Here is a 17,359-nt window from a genome sequence, read left to right on the forward strand (position 1 = left end):
GATTGTAAATCCTCACTGGAATGCTGCTGCTGTTATTAAATATATTCAGTTTATGCATGCTATTTTAAGTCAAAATTATTGTGAATAGGTTGAGAAAGATTGGAAGAAAGCCACTTAGTGACTAGGTGAATTTCCCTAGACTTGTTGCAGTCATATTTCTAATTGCTTTTTAAACTTTTACAGCCCAGTATTTGCTATTAGGTAGAGACAGATTGTCTTTAAATCTCTCCTTTTTCTTAAAGCCTCTTGCACGTTATTTTATTTCCAGATGTGTTGGATTTTTCCCTCTGCTCTTACACTTCTGCTTTTTCATTTTACCAGTAGGACTGTGTCTATTCAGTGTGTTCTACCTGCCCATGTATTGAGGGGAAGATGAGAAAGTTACTTTTTCCCTCAAATCCATTTTTATCCGCCTTGCCTTGTGTCTAGGTAAGAGATACTGGAATATCTTTGAAGATAATAAAATACAAAGCCTGATTGTTGGAAGATAAAACAATGTTTTCTGTCCGTCTTTATATCCTCACAGCAGGAATCATTGCAAGTTTTATAGTAATATTGCTGATAAGTTACATCTCGTACAAAAGCACTTGAACTTTTTTTGAGACCTTTCCAGAGTAGAGGAGAGACAGAATTGGCTCACATTTGTCAGTCTCTGTTGTTTATCAGAATAACATTATAAAACCAGATATATCCCAGTGGCATGGGAGGTGCTTCACCTGCCTGTCTCTGCATTTGCAGCACAGCATTGTTTTAATGCTCTGTTCACATATGGTAAGATGTAGCCATCTGGATTAGGAAGCCATATGTATTGAAAACAAAAACGTAGATTCTGCAGAAGGATGATAGCACACACTAGAAAATTACAAATCCTGGAGAAGTTGATATTTGTATCCTTGATGAAAATTAATGTCTCAAGTAAGTGTAAGCAGAGAAGAATTGTGTACAAAGTGTTTTAAAGTACTGGAATGCTTTTGCAAATGCATCGGGAATTTTTAACACTTATTATTTAGAAAGCAAAAAAGAATAAAAAATAACCATTGATTATTAGATAAAGAAAGCCCAATGGTGCAAAAAAATCTGAAGAGAGCTGTGTATTCTGCCTGATGAAAAAACCTGTATTAGCATAGAGCACAACATAGTGCTTATGGAGTAAAGCCATTCTTGGTGGCTGACTACAATAGAGCAGCTTGTGTTGTGTTAATAGAATGATCTCTGCACTTACAGAATGTGTTTATTTGAGAGAAGACCTTGCTTTAGGCAAAATAGTCACCTCTGATCAAAAATAGGAAGAGTGTGTTTAAATTAATATAGTAAGTGATTATATATCACAATATTAAATATCAACTATTTTCGTTGTATGTGCTAATAGAAAATAGTTAATTGGGATGAGTTATAATATTAGGTGTGAAACAAAACCAGATTTTTCTCATTCTTTGTTTTACAACAACTTTGTACCTACTGAGAGAACAGATGAATCTCAATACACTTGAGATTGGGGGTCTTGAATCTTTGTTAATGGAATCTTCTGATACCGATCCTAGAAGTTTAGACTGTCCATGGTTGTTATTAAAGCTTTGTTAGGTCACACCAGTTAAGAAATGGATTTTTTTTTTTTAGAAACAAATTTTTTTTTAATAGAAACAAATAAGAGGTGCTCAGGCTGCTGGGAGTTGCATTTTCTTCCCTTCAAACTTTTTTTTTTGTTTGTTTTGGTATACATCCTTATTTTATCTCACTGGGCTCAGCTAAAATTTGTCTGTTTGTCTTCTGTATAAAATTGGTCTTTTCTACTTGTTTACCCTACCAGCATTTTAACCAATGTACTTGGTGGTTGATTCTGCCAGATTAACTTTCTTCATTTAATTCCTCTAAATGCAGATGAGATTTTTCTTCTGGCTGCATATGCTTGTTGTCTAGTGCTTTTTTTTTTTTTTTTTTTTTTTTTTTGTCAGTTTGTTGACTTTTCTGATAGCATATCTCTGTCTTTCCGGCTTGTGTTTTTGTCAAAATTGGTTTTGGTTTTAGTTCTTGCCCATTTCAGCGAGGTCCAACAGTGATAAAAAAAGGGAGTGTTTTTATCAGCCTTGCTCCCTGATAATATAATGGGGTGTGTGAGTGTTCGTGGCTACTGCCAATGATGTGTGTTGGGATGTTGGAGATGATTTGACCGACAAAGCAGCATGAGGTGTAAATTTGCACTCAGCTTCGGTAGCACTTATCTGAGATGTGTTGCTTTTTGAACAGTGTGTTCAGTTAACAGTTTCAGTAATTTCTGCAGGCAAAAGGACAGGGTCACTACTATATTTGTCAAAACAGAAAAAAACCCACCTCATCTGAATTCAGCTTCTGGTATTTTGCTATTTGTCTAAAAAACTGAGGGTTGCCATCAAGTACCTAATTCTCTGTTTGTGTGAGAGGTGGGTGGGCTGTGGATCAGCAGGGGAGGGAGTGGGTGCTGTGGGCAAGTACAGACAGAAGGAATGGTCCACCCTGGGGCAAAGGCTGGGCATGAGGGACCAGCAGTGAAGTGTTTTAAGGCAGAGCATGCATTGCCTTTTCAGCATAATGATTTTGTCTTGCTATAGCTAATTCTGTCCCTTCTGTTACATAAAAACCAGAAATGTTCCAGTACTGTTCTGGGCACAAAGAAAAGAGAGTGGTAAGGACAGTGTAAAAGCAGATAGAGCATCCTCCTGGTAATGTGGGAAGGAGGGCATGGGATTAGCTGTAAGAGCTGTTTGTGCACATATAGCCCTGGTGTGCATTTTTAAGGCTCTAGAAAAAGTCAGTGAAGTACAAAATCAAGAAAATTTGAGGCAGTTACTGTGAAAGTGCCAGGAAGGTGCTTCTGATGATGCACCTGACCATCCAATGCAACAATATGAGCAGTGGTTTCAGAATTAGTAACTCTTACATGGAACTTAGTGGAGAGGGCAGGTACAGTGGATCCTCTCTTTTGTCCTTACCAAAACTAGGTTGGTTTAGTCAGCTTTTGATTTATAACTGTAGCTACATCAGACTAGTTCTGTGTCTTGGTTGTAGAACAAACTCAAGGTCAAGTCTGTTCAAGTCTGTTGTAAAATGGGGCTGTATTTTAAGAAGATAATCTGGTTTGTTTGAACCAATGCTATGGTCAAAATCTCTGAACATAGATGCATCTTGTAGTTGAGGAAAGAGCTTCTTTATCAGGATTCACTCTGTTTTCCCAAAAGAAAAGACTGTGTTAAATCACGCTTTTCATTAGCCTCTCATCACATGCAACTGAATCTTATTTTTCTTTACAAAGACAGGTCACAGGGCACAGGTAGTTAGGACATTTCGATTGTACCTGTCTGGTTTATGTAGCAGAAAGAAAGGTACTTATGATGAGTATATTCGTATTTTTTGCTAACATCTGTTTCTTTTTTTGTAGGTTAGTGAGTGGATCTTCAGAACGAGAGTTGCTAAAACTGACAGAAAAGTATGTGTTTGTTATATTTGGCAGAAGTGTATATCAGAATTAGTGCTACCTCTGTTTACAGTTAATAAACCCCTCTGTTATGTTGATTCATAACATCTGTTTTAATCAATAATTTTATATAGCCTCATAAGCCTATGTCCAGTAAAGTGTTTTTACTTTGTGCAAGTAGGTAACATTTATGTATTTCTCCTTCTGAATATGACCTGCTGTTACTTATCTATATTGGCTGTTTTTAACAGCCAGTGCTACTATTGTGAAGAGAAGGTTTGAAAAATACAATTCTAGCAGTATATCTACTTTCAGTGTGGTATAGGAGATAATTTGTCACCTTTATAATCAACAGAAAGGTCTGAACTCCTCAAGTGATGTCTAGCACAGCATGACTAGAATTTTTTAGGGTGATGGATTATTACCACCTTTCTTTAATGACTAACTCTGCTTCGAAAGTTGATTTCCTCTGGGAAGAGGTATTTCTTTGTTCTGCTGACTCCCAATTTAAAACAGGAAGTATCTGCATAGAAGAATGTATTGTATCCATATAATCAAAATGTGGAGCTTTGTGCTAAGAAATTATGTACTGCATTTTGATCTCTTTCCAGATGGTTGAATTGATGAAATAATTCAAAGTTATTCTATTTTGTTAAAAAGTAGAAATTATTTAATAAATAGACATGGAATTACTTTCTTTAAAGTTCCAGTATTTTTAGCAGAACAGTGTTAAAAATTGCTGTAAGGTATGTGTGTATGCATTGTGTATGTACATCTAGTATTTGCAATATTGTGTACATTTCAGTAAAGTTTATAGTATTTCTACGTCCTGTAATTTTACTGATTATACTGAACTAATTTCCAGTTCCATGTTTTTGCCCATACTCTGAGTTATTTTTCTCCAAGTACATTACATACTTTCTGTTACTTGGAAGACTTATTTTAAAGGTCTCATAATAAAAAGTGTATGTAGAGGGCTTGTGTGCAATGCATTATGTTAGAAAAAATCCTGGAACATTTACTTTTCTGCTCACTGTCTTTTTATCTATTCATAATGCGTCTAGTTTTCACTAATTGTATTTTTATTGTCTTTAGTGGCGTATCGAAGAGATGAAATGTGGTCTGAAGGGCGATACGACTATGAAAGAGTTCCAAGAGAACGTCTCCCTCCAAGGATTCATGGTGATGTAAGTGTATAGTAAGCATTTTATCTGTAGCATTATAACATTATGCAATGCCTTATACAATGACCTGTACCACAGGGGCTGGATTTATGTACCTGTGTAAGTTCCTAGTATACCCCAAGTTTTTTTTTTTCCCATTCTTTGAAGTCAGCAATCTAGCACATGCATCTGCACAGAAATAATAGGCTGCCTACAGAATTGTTTTTCTTTTTTAATTTTGAAATCTGTTGGAACTGTTTTAGAATATTTGTATTTTGATAAACTGATTTTTTTTTTGTGTGTGTAATTCTTTGTGTTATTAAACACAGGACTTTTAATGACTTCTGGGGAACAAAAGGCCATACTCTGTTATATTTATCCGTAGTCTTTTTACATTAATATTTCTTTTAAGTAACATGAGGTGGTAAAGGAACTTCTTTCATGATTGTCACCAACACAGGTTTTTTTATGATTGATAAAGTATAGGAGAAGATGTTTTTAACAAGTATTGAAAGTACATCTTTGCTAAAGTTGTGCTTTGGAGTCCTGTAAGGGAGACACTTTGCAAGAAGAGTGTCAACAGAAGTCTACTTTGTAGATACAGAGTCTTCTGTGATGAGTTATGTATGCATGTTATGCTTGTAAAAGCAAATGCAGAAGCTCTGCTTGCTGTATTATAGAATAACTTCAGAATGTTTTTAGGAATTCTCTGTTCTGCAGAGTTGGGTAATTTTTGTTTCTCCCTATCTGAAGTCTCTAACAAAGAAATAAAACAGGTTGTAGCCTCTTTGGAGGTATTACGCCGTAATAAAATTTTAAGAATAATTTTTGATATTTCTATTTACATCCTGTGTAATGTGCCTTTGGCAAAATAAAATTTCATGTACCAGTGCCTGTTATTTGGTTTTCCTTTTACTTATCCTAAATAATAGCATAGATGATTTAGTGTATCTTCTGGGTTCCCTGTTACATTTTCAGCTTGTCTCTTTGGAAGCTTACCAGTGGTAGTAACTTGGTAAGTAGTTACACAGGCTTCTCTATTGAATAGTTTATTAGTGTTTGGCTGCTCTATGACATATGTAACTCTTTATAGGCAACCGCAACATTTCTGCATTTTCAGCAAGCTGGAAATCAGATGGATTTTCACAGGGTGTTTAGCTACCTCCTTCTCCAAAATACTTTTCAAGATTGGACAAGAGGAAAGGCAGAATGTATTTTTACAGATTTTTTTTAAAGTTGTTTGACTAACATGTTGCCAATTTAACTATTGCGTCATTGACATTTCTAAATTCCTGTAGTCTTTCAGGCTGTCCAGGGAACAATGTGTGATCAGGCATGTGCACAGCACATCTTTGTAAGACACCAAACTGAAAAAAAAAATTACATGTGGAGGATGTTCAATGAGTAGATCAAGTATTGTGACTGTATGTGTTTATGTTTCTGTAGTCTCCACTTTGCACCAGTGTGGCTGTAGGCTAGATTTGGATTGCCCTCTAGTCTGTTGGGTGGTCTCTGAAATCACAACTAGCATTTTTTTTTTTCTGCATGACAATATTTAGCAGTTTGTGAATGCCATGTATTTTTCTGCAAAAACTATCAGTGCATTAGATTGTGACTTCTTACTGTTGAAAAAATAGCTTTAGTATCTTCCCCCGTGCCAAATTGCACATGCTAAGTCAAGACTCTCCATTTGTAGCTTGTATTTAAGGCTCATTAAAAATGTTTTGCTAAAGGAAGAATATTTAAAATACAAAATCTTGCATTCATGTTTTCATTTGCTTTTTATTTGCAATTGACTTATAAAAAACTTAGCTCTAATAAAATTGAATTTTGTGTCTTTTCCAGTTGTGCAATTTGTACTTAATAAACAAAGAATTTCTTTAGTTGATAAATGCTGTATGACATGTTATTTGAAGGAAATAAATTAATTTTGTGTTCTAGCAAAAAGCTGCCTGAAATTTGCTCTAAAAGAGAAACCTTGAGTGTTACGATTCTATCACTTTATACTGCACTGTATTCAGTGTGTGCTTATCTATTCAGATTATGAAGCAAGGACTCTTTTAACTACACTCTGCAGTGTGGAGGATGTTGTGGACATAAAAATTGATAGTATTTTCAAATGCACTCTTTTTTAACAGGCATTACAGATAACTTTCTTTGTTGCATTCTAAAGATAATGTGAAAAATCTGAGAAATATGTGGAGCTGAGATGCTCAGAAAGTAGCTAATGCTACTGCTTATGAACTTCCAAAAGACAATTAGACCACGTTTGAAATTTTCCCTCAATAATTAAACTCGTAATGCCTAAGGATTGAATATGAGTAGTGTCCAGTTAGGTTTAGTGAGTTATTCTGGCATGATTTTTAATATTTGGTGTTTACCTGTGCACTTTCTTGTCTTAAATCCAATACTTAAAATTTGATTCTACTTTTGTTTATTAAATACAGATTTTCAACTGCTAAAAGCAATATTTTTGCTTTGACGTTTGTTTTGTGGTTCAGGGTGATTACCACAGAATAGTGAACATTGTGCCCAAGAAGCCGCCCCTGCTGGAGAGACCCGGGGAGGGGAATTACAGTCGCTATGAGGATTACGGGCACGGCGAGTACAGGGACTACAGCGAGGGTCGGAGCTTTGCCCACGACCGGAGGAGCGGCCCTCCACACCGAGGTGTACGTAAGGTGAATCTTCTCACCTGGTTATGATGTTTATTCTCCCATTAAGGCTTGAATTAACTGGGTAATTAAAATACTGGGGAGGTCGTTATTGTTGCCCCAGCTGTTTGAAATTCTGAAATGGTAATTTATAATTCTTTAAGTCACAGCACATATATATATATATATATATATATATATATATGTATATATATATATGCGATTTAGAAACTATGGTTTTTGTGTTTTGTGTGACATTGCAAAGTTGCCCTCTTGAATATTGACAGAAGAAGAAAATAAAAAATAAAGGGCTACAGTGACTAAATTGAGGAGATACTTGCTGCAGGGGTTAATATTTTTTTAGCCCATTAAATGCTTTGGTTTTGCAGTAATTAAGTAGCCATTTGGCAATAACTGTACTTGACATCTGACACTGAGATACATGATACACAGTCCTTTTGCATGTATGTTTTGCAGGATGAATCAGGATACAGATGGGCAAGGGATGGTCATCCTACAAGACCTGAATACAGGTATTATTTTGATTCTTGTAGTTCCATGCAGAGGTTGCTAATATTTAGGGCATTTTACTTGGTCACCAAAATGGTTGGTAGAGCAGACCAGTGAAATCACAGGGAAAGGGTATCTGTTGAAGTAAAAGACAGTGGTGGAAAAATGGGGTTTAGTTGTATTGAAATAGAAATTTAAGAAATTATATGACATAAGTCTCTGTTTTAGTATTTGTTTAGTAAGGATAGGAGACAGAATGATAACATCTTTAGGATGGTAACCTGGAAGTGTAAGTAATTTAATGCAGCTCTGATCAATCACACTTCTTACAAGATTTAAGGGAATTCTTTGGTCTATTATTGGATTCTGCAGCTGCAGTACATTGGATATGCAATATAATGATACCTGTGCCGTTTTAAAGTTTGGTGGGGTAGATCATGGGATTATGAAGCCTTCTTCTGAGCTCCCTGTTTTCTCAGCTGAACTGATGAGTGTATGTTTCCATCATATGTTATATTAATTTCTATGAACCCTTCTTAGTCTGTACCTCAGGTTCCCATTTATGAAATTTAAGGACTAGTAGTAAATATAGGGCTGTAATGTACATATGCCTGCAATAATGTTTGATATGGATTATTTGAGTTAGCAAATAAAGTGCACGGGATACTGTTGCACTCAAAATTTATGGACAAGGATGAAAGTCACCTTAAATATTTAGATGAGAATAGATTGTTAGTATAGTTGAAACAGTAGCAATCTGATCTAAGATTGTCATCTGATGATGTGCTTTTATGTGCCACATCCTGCAATTCCACTTCTTGAGATGTCTGTTATAGCAGGCCTGTATTTGTAGGTATTGCATTGTGGTGTTAGACATAATATCATAGAATAACTCATTGTTACTGCTGTGTATTTGAAACTGTGGTTGTGCCATACAAAGATCAACAGAAGTAAACCAGGTTAGATATAGACACCTGGCCAGTTGAAAAAACGGCTGTTTAATCAGCAGCAAGTTTAAAAAAAAGACTGAGAGCAGGTCAGAAAAAGCTCAGACAGTCTCGCTCAAGGCCTTAGTCTTGTGGTGTTGCAAACTCAATATGAAGCTGTTAGTAGGAATTTCCATACAGGACCACACAATTGCAGTAGATGCCTATTTCATTGAATGGGATGATTTAGACATAACATGGATGGGTTTTTCTATAACCTCAACATAAAGGAAATCCTTTCTATATCATAAGGGTCTGTGTGCAATGGACTTCTTTCAGAGTTGCGTTCTTGGGGCTAGAAGAAATAATAAAGGGTTTTGAAAAGGAGTCTTAATAAAAACATGTGTAAAAGTTTTTTCCATCTTTTCCTCTCAGTTTAGAAGAATCAGAGCTGTTTAAAGCTTAGGAAAAAACTAAAAAGGCTAAGACTGAGTGTAAGGCAGTTTGTTATACACAGAACAAGAGTGGCACCCAGTGGTCAAAAAGATTGTCTTAAATGCATCCTGATTTTTTTCCTTTCAATATGTAAGGTTAAAATGTCAACTCGTTTTGTTGAGGGCTCTGTAAGTGTGTTGTGTGGTATATGATGGTCCCATCTGAGTATTTATTACATACTTCAGACTATGAAACTGTTATACAACTGCAATAATGCTATGGAAGAACTTCATAAAGATCCATTGCAATTGAATGAAATCCTACTGAATCATTATATAAATATAGTAAATCATCTTGAAAGTAAAGTCTCGAGATCAGGTCGCTAAACATTTGTAATGTTCCATATTTGTAATAAACTTAATTACAATTTTTTGCATATTGCCCACTATTGAGCAATGTAGTGGATCTCAAGGAGGAAATCAAAGTACATTTCATGGTATATGTTGTCTCCTGTGGTGAAAATGCTTATTACTTTTTATTTCAAAGACATTTGCTGCACAAAGCATGATATTAAAAAGTTAGTTTATGCAAAAATGCCTTCTTGTTGGATATGTTTAAAGTTATTTTAGGAAAGTTCTTTGGAGTACACAGAAATTTTTTTTCTTCAAGGAAATTGGAGGAGGTTTAAGATTATTTTAACTAGGACTTTTTAAAAAAATTGCATGGAACATGACTAAAGCATAGTTAGAAGCTAGAATATCAGGAGACTTGTAGGGTTTTCATAGTTAGTACAGTGACTATCAATTCTTAAAAATAATGACTTGTTTGTTGACAGAAATAAAGGTTTCTTGACTACTTTTAAAATCACAATCAGCAGCTAAAAATGTTCTGTAAGAAGTTGTTGTTAGTGTGGTGTTAGCATTTCCTTTTGAGTGTTCATCATTCACATTTTGGTTTTTGAAAACATACCTGTCAAAAAGTACTTTCTGATCTTTTTCTGCATTTTTCTTCCCCCCATCTTGATTTAGAGTGCTGAAAAACATTACTTGAGATTGTCCCAAAGTAAATGCTACTTATCTGCAATATTAAATGTCCCTAAGTGAGTCCTGTGCAGTTTTGGGCACCACAATATGAGAAAAATATTAATCTATTAGAAAGTGTCCAAAGGCGGGCAACAAAGGTGGTGAAGTGCCTTGAGGAGAAGCATTATGTGGAGCAGCTGAGGTCACTTAGTCAGTTCAGCCTGCAGAAGAGGAGACCTCATTGCAGTCTGCAACTTCTTGTGAGAGGAAGAGGAGGGGCAGGCACTGATCTCTTCCTTCTCGTGACCAGTGACAGGACCTGAGGGAACGGCCTGAAATTGTGTCAGGGTCGGTTTAGGTTGGATATCAGGAAAAGGTTTTTTTACTCAGAGGGTGGTTGAGCACTGGAATGGGCTTTCCAGGGAAGTGGTCACAGCAGCAGCCTACAGAGTGCAGGAAATGTTTGGACAACACTCAGGAACCGTGGTGTGACTCTTAGGGATGTCCTGTGCAGGGCCAGGATTTGGACTTCAGCGATCCTTGTGGTCTCTTCCAACCTCACATATTCTGTCATTCTGTAATTCTCTTAAAATTTGCTGTTGAAGAAACCAGCAGTTAGAGATATTTTGTATTTTTTTCCCTATTGTTTCTTTGGTGGTATTTTGTTGGGGTTTTTTTAAGCTTCTTGGCTTTTTCTTAAAAATATGACACGCTTGCTTACTTAGCATTTGTAGCATTGTGGCTTCAGATGTGATGTGTCTAATGGCCAGCAGCAGTTCTCCATGAGTGACAAGAGGATTGCTGATGTTCTAGCACTTGGATTACTGTCTTTTTTTTTTTTTTTTTTTTTTGCCTTCCTCCATGTAGGGTTATGCTCCAGTTTCCAAGCAGCTGTCGTTTACATGGTAGACATTATCACGTCTAGCGCTGAGTGGAGCATTACTGTTCCTTCTGCTATTTTCTGGAGTACATGCTTTTTGAGGGTTGTTAGCCTTGTTTTATACTATATTTAGTGAACAGCTATTATCCTGACCATAACTTTTTCGTGGCAGAAATATCTATTTTATATGTAAAAAAATAAAGTTATTCAGAGGATGTGCAGGACATAGATTTCAAAATGAGCTCCCAGCTCTTTCTTTCCTGTTGTCACCGAAGGAATTCTGAACTCTAGAAACTGATGTGAATTTTGTTTAACTTCATTTGAGGTGCCTTTTGGTTCAAGTGTAATTGGCATATGTAAAGAATTGTACATCATAATTTGAAGAAAATTTTCTGCACACATTAAAGGCAATTTTAATTGCTGATGCTGTGAGAATTGTGAGACAGCAATTGAAAGGAGTAGAGATCAATTAAGATGTGACTTCTTTGTACATTTATCTTGTACTGAGGTTGATAATTTCTGGAGCTGTGTTACTACTTGTCTTCAGCAATACATTAAGCTCATTTATGCAAAGCATTCTTGCATGTCAGATTTTAAAAACAATATCAGGAAACTATGCTGAACTATATGTTGAAGGATTCCAGTTTTGCAGTACTTCCCTATGGGCCTCAATAGCAATGGATTTTGCATCGAAGTTCATTTTTATATGGTCAGATGAACTTTTCAGTGTGAAATGCTTTAGAAGATTCTTAGCTGCTCTTCACTTTAGTCATGCTAAATTTTAATCCTTTTGAGTGTACAGAGCATTACTTCATTCTTTTTTTACCAACCAAATTGAGTTCACAAGATGTGAAATATACGAAACTTGGCAACTTAAGATGGGTAAGACTCATCTTCAAAGAGAAATTACAAAATGACGCACTTGTAAATCCCAGCTACACATGCATTAAATTTGATCCTCAGAATTATCTGAGGCCCAGATTTTTGTAAAGTAAGGATTGCCATATTTGTAGAATAAATAAAAAGTAGACCTCTGAGAAGTGACTCACATAGGACATTTTAATGTCTCTTTCTCAGCTATATATATGAATAATTTTTCCTTTGTTAATGAAGGAAACATGTTGCTACTGTGTGTGTTGTTTTGTTTATTTGTAGGTTGGGTTTTTCTCCCATGATCTAAGTGAAATTAGGAAGTAGTGTTAGTAGTCCAGTCTTTAATACTAATGCATTTGTCCATAAAAAGCAGATCTGCTTATTTCCTGGAGTACTTAAGAAATATTTTGTAATAAATGGAAATACTGAAGTAATATTGGTGCTAGAAATGAGAGAAAACTGGCAAAATATAGAAACTTCATTGTAAACAATGTGATCCACGAACAACTGAGATTCCTCAGCCGGTTCTGTGTTTTGTTTGGAAGTATTTTAAATCAATGGCTCATTGTCTTTCCTCTGAAAAATTTATGTGGTTTTCTAACATTAAGCTTGCAATTATCACTTTTGGGTGGTAAGGCATAATATATCTTGGTTTTTCTAGATGCATGCACCTTCACAGTGAGAATGTATTTACGGAAGGCTATGGAGTAAATTGTTTGCAGAGTGGGGGATAGAAGCCCAGCAATCCTGGCTTTTTGATCTCTGCTTGAACTACCCTTCCATTTAGTGATTAAGCCCTTGTAAGTGCACAAAGTGATGAGAGGATGTTGTAGAGTTGTCTGAAGATTGTACATTGAGGAGAAAATTCTTTGGTAAGAAGGGTTATTTTAAATGAAAATCCTTGATGAGAGAGTCTCCAGATAGAAGGGTCACTGACTCTTCTCTAAAGCGGCATTTAATATTGAGAGTCCAAATGTGTCACAGCCAAGGTAGTTTGTCATTATGGTTGTTTCTTGGATTTTTTTTCTCCTTCCTGTATGTGTTCTTTAATTAATGAAATAGTCAACATGTTTGAATAGTATAATATTTTAAAGTAGTGTATTATGTTGGGAGGCCTTTAGGCTTTGGATTTAAACTTTCTTGTAATATAAACTGATTTGTGTCTTGCTTATAGAAGACAAACTTAGCCAAAGGGATTTATGAGATGGTGCTATAAATGTACATAAGTCTGCTGTTTGTTGCAGTATTTGACAGCTCTTATGGGACACCAGACAATAACCTCATTCTTTGTTAAAAAGCATGTGTGGAGAGAAATAAATATGGTGGTCACCCAAAGAAAATGGTCTTGCTTTTGACAGAGATTGATAAGCAGAGTTGTAATCGTACTCATTAGCACATGCCTTTTTCTTTTAATAAATAAACAGAATCTCTGCCAGAACATTGAACCTCTCAGGTATTCACATGACTGAGTAGCTTGTTTATTCATATACAAAATTACAGTTTCCTTATAATAGATCATTGTGGTAGATTCGTTATACCTGTCTACAACTCCAGGCAAGGACTTGTCTGTTGAAATCTTTTGCTCAGAAAACCCATTGTGTTAAGCTGCTAGCTAAATTAGTTTATCTTGGCTTACGATATTTTGGAGGGTGGAGGGGGAAAATTAGAACCTTTTGGAACAAGATAATAGGTGATACACAACTTAAAAGTTGATTCTGGTTTACACTAAATATTTAATGACTTCATGTTCAGTTCATGTTTTATGCAGCAATCTTACTGCTACGTTTTCTTTAAGAACAGTTTTCTGCTCCAGTGGCTGTAGTTCTTTTGGGCTTGGGACAACCAATTTGTTTGCAAACTGAGATTTATATTCCATAATTTGACTGTCGTTACTCAGTCAGAGTTAAATATGTCTGGTTGTATGCCAGCACTTTGGGTTCTGTAGGTCTGTAAGTTTTTATTTTGAATGGATTTTAAGGACTCAAATCTTCTCATGCAGATACTACATAGCATTTTAAAAATGCTTTGTGCTGAAGACTGAGTATAATCAAAAGCCGTTCAGAAATGTCCACTGTTGCAGGTCAACTGAAAGTAAAGAGGTTTTAATTTGGACAAGTCTAGTTTTATTGCTGTGATGAATCTTTCTTCTATTTAGCTTAGAGCTTGGAGACTCTATGTGAACACTGCCTGTTTTCTTGCTAAGAATTTTGTGTCAAACTGAGATTCTGCTGCATGTAGGCCTTGTGTGCATATATCTGGAATTGTGCTGGAAACCTCATTCAAAGCAAGACTGCTGTCATTCCACTTCTGAAATGTTTCGCACTTGGGAATGGAGAGAAAAGGAGAGCTTAGTAGACAGGGTTTAAACAGCAGAATTTTTTTGCCCCATGGTAAATGTAAAAAATATGGGGAGAGGGTAGAAATTCCTCTTATTTTCAACTGAGGATGTTTGCATGTTGTCCTGGTTTAGGGCAAACTTGGGAGGAAATCTGTAGAAGGGTTGCTCTAGAAAGCAGATTTAAGCAGTTCTTCCTTTACTGGTTTGGGAGAAGATTTCCTTGGAAAAAAGTGGAGAAAAACTGTTTATTTAACAAGCAAAGTATTCACAAGCCTAAAGAATGAATAATATTAAACAATAAAATCTTTTGCTGTTCTGAAGAGATGGCAAATCTAGAAAGTCCTTTTTGTGGGGTGTGGCTTGGCTCGATCAGTCCCTCCTGTGCTGGATTGCTGTGTCCCGGGCCGGTGAGCCACAGGTGTGAGCTCCCGGTGGATTTTTGGGTTTTCAGTCCAGAGCAGAGCTGATCAGTTCCAAGAAAAAGAAAAGCCACAGTCTGGGGAATTTTTCTGCTTTATTTTGCTGAAAATTAACTAAAAGCAAAGGAGAGCTTTCTCTTGTTGTCCATGCTGTGAGAAGGAATGCGGAGTCAGTGCAGTTTCTGATAACAAATGTCTTTCCTTTCTTTGTTCTCTGAACCAGTCTTGAAGGTGCAGAACTTAATAGCCAGCATAAACAGAACAGACAATTGGGGATACAAGCATCATACACCCTGGGACAGATGTTTTAGCTAATTGTGTGGCTAAATTGGAAGGTGAATATTGCTTTTACTGGCAGATAGTTTTAGTTGCTGAGAGATTAATATTTTAAATATTTTTCTTAGCATAACAATTGACTGTGATATTTATTGAAGGCAGTTTTATTTTCTTTGCAAAATTTATCCATCTGTTGCAAAAAAAAAAAAAAAGTTTGCTTTTAAAAATTGCATAATGGTAGTTTTGTTCCTTTTGGAGGATCCTGCAGAATTCTAATTGGTTGTGCAGTTTCCATCTCAGGATGAGAGAAAGGAATTTAAATGATTAAATTAGCAGGACTTCCCGCTACCTGATTTTTTTTTTTTCTGCTGAGCCTGTAAATAAGCAGCCTCATACAATAGAGCTGGCCTGTTACATGAAATGTGGGATGTTCTAAATCTTGGTTTTTACTTCTCTAAAAGCCCTAAGAGAAAATTTGGTATGCTTGTTTTGGAAAGCATAATTACAATAGATACTTCAGTCTGATTCTGGGTGTATAGCATTTTTTTATACTTTGGGCCTTTTAAATGTATCAGTTACATTTAAATACAATTTCTGTGCTGTGAGTCTGAGGTGTTGAGAAAGGATAAGAAAGATATTTATAAACTTTGCAAAGAACATTATTATATTCTTAAAAATCGTTTTTGAATAAGGAATGACGAGGTAGTAAATTGGCTTGTAAGTATTTATTTGACAAAGTAACTGCAAGCACACCAAATCTGGTAAAAAGCCCCAAACCCCAGAAGTTCTCATCATGTCAATTCTCAACTGCTGTCACATTTATTTGACTTGCTTTTGATCCAAAGCTGTGTTACATTTTAAGGATTTATGGCTGTGTGTGTGTGCAACTGTTTGCCATTTTAGTTTTTTAAGGTTTTAAATTGTTATATAAAATTGATGTCATCATTATATTTTTTAACAGGGGCTATTGTGAGAACTGTTTGCTGCAGGCGTTGATATGTTATGATACACCTCTAAGGAAAAATGCAGTAGTCTGTGCAAACTCAGTTAAATTTTGTAATAATATTGATTCATTATTTAAAACTAAGTCACATCTTGGGAGAATTATGATTTCCTTCTAATAAATGTTGTTTACATAATGAACGGTATGCTAATAAACTATGAGGAGCTCCTCTGTTTACAGTGTATGATAGGGTAACATGCCTAAAAAATAAGATTATGTACCTTTACACTGTAAGATCTTGGTTAACATATCTCTTAAAGGAAGTCTTTGAAAAGTGAGCTCACCTGGTCCAGTCTTATAGCTAGCACTATAGATGGTATCAAAACTTGCAGGTTAAGGCTGGATTGGGAAATAATGAGGCAAACTCCCCTGGGTAGCACTTGATTATTCTGGAAAAGTTTCCTAACTACTTCATTGAAAAACAGCTAACTACTGAGAGACAGTGGGGCAGGGAAAGAGAAGAGGAGGAGAGCAGTTTCCTTTCAAGTCCAGACAACTCCTGTTAAGATGGAATCTAAATCAAATCACCTCAACGAAGGCCAATGAATTGGGCTAATGAATGTAGTCATGGCTTTCTCATGTTGAGGTGTATTATCACAGAGGACTTTGGCATAATTTCCCTTAGGAAGGTAAATTCTTGTTCATTATCTGTTAGGTTCCAAGGACTTGTTTGTTATATTTTGCATATACTAAACGTTTTAGATTCAATTGCCATTGAGAGAGGGTGGGGATATTAGGATACAGGAGAGGATAGGAAGAAGTTTTGTGTTACTGATAGTTTGGGTTTCCTTTTATTAAGCATTTTGCTTCAAAGAGAAAATGTTTGATGTGCCATTTCCATCTACTCTTGTGTTTTGAGTGTCAAGATCCACATTTGAGGAAAAATTCATCAATAAAGCAATTCCATGATCTCATGCTATTGGTATTATTTTTAAAAGATGATACTATTTTTATATGGTAACAAATTATTGCCAATGTTAGTGTTGATGTTAGTTCATGATACATATTTACATAACCTTAAAGGTTCTTTCCTTTGTATATGAAGCTCCGTAGAGCTTGTTTATGAGCTGACAATAAATGCTTTTTTCTAAATGAAACTGAATGTTAGTGTCATTACACACAACAGGATCAGCCAGCTGTGGGAATGTCTTTCTCTTCTTAAGTCTGACTTTCAACAGTTGCATGTGTTACATTAAGTCATATCTTTTCTAGCCTAGTATGCCTAATTATTTTTGGAAATGATACTTGAGAGCGTGATTATGAAATCTGGAAGTAAAATGGAAAAATGTTTTAATGTGTTGACTTAAGGAATAATAGAATGGTTTGAGTTGGAAGGTACCTTCAAAAGTCATCTAGCCAACCCCCCTGCAGTACGCAGGGACATCTTCAGGGAGATCAAGTTGCTCAGAGCC

General features: G+C 35.8%; 1 protein-coding gene across 4 annotated transcripts in view; it reads left to right on the forward strand.

Moving 5' to 3' along the window:
* Positions 1–348: 348 nt before the first annotated feature.
* The window catches only part of PPHLN1 (periphilin 1), a 60,650-nt gene continuing 43,639 nt past the window's right edge, over positions 349–17,359 (forward strand). For 2 of the 4 annotated variants that reach the window (XM_066319043.1, XM_066319045.1), the window contains exons 1-5: positions 350–429; positions 3,413–3,460; positions 4,544–4,635; positions 7,113–7,292; positions 7,743–7,798. In XM_066319043.1, coding sequence (XP_066175140.1) covers position 3,460; positions 4,544–4,635; positions 7,113–7,292; positions 7,743–7,798 — 329 coding nt within the window. In that variant the 5' untranslated portion in view covers positions 350–429; positions 3,413–3,459. Of the gene's footprint in view, positions 430–3,412; positions 3,461–4,543; positions 4,636–7,112; positions 7,293–7,742; positions 7,799–17,359 lie in introns of all 4 variants that reach the window. The other 2 variants (XM_066319046.1, XM_066319044.1) reach the window with 2 other exon arrangements.

Source organism: Sylvia atricapilla, chromosome 5, assembly GCF_009819655.1.
Source record: "Sylvia atricapilla isolate bSylAtr1 chromosome 5, bSylAtr1.pri, whole genome shotgun sequence".
NCBI classification, from domain to species: domain Eukaryota; kingdom Metazoa; phylum Chordata; class Aves; order Passeriformes; family Sylviidae; genus Sylvia; species Sylvia atricapilla.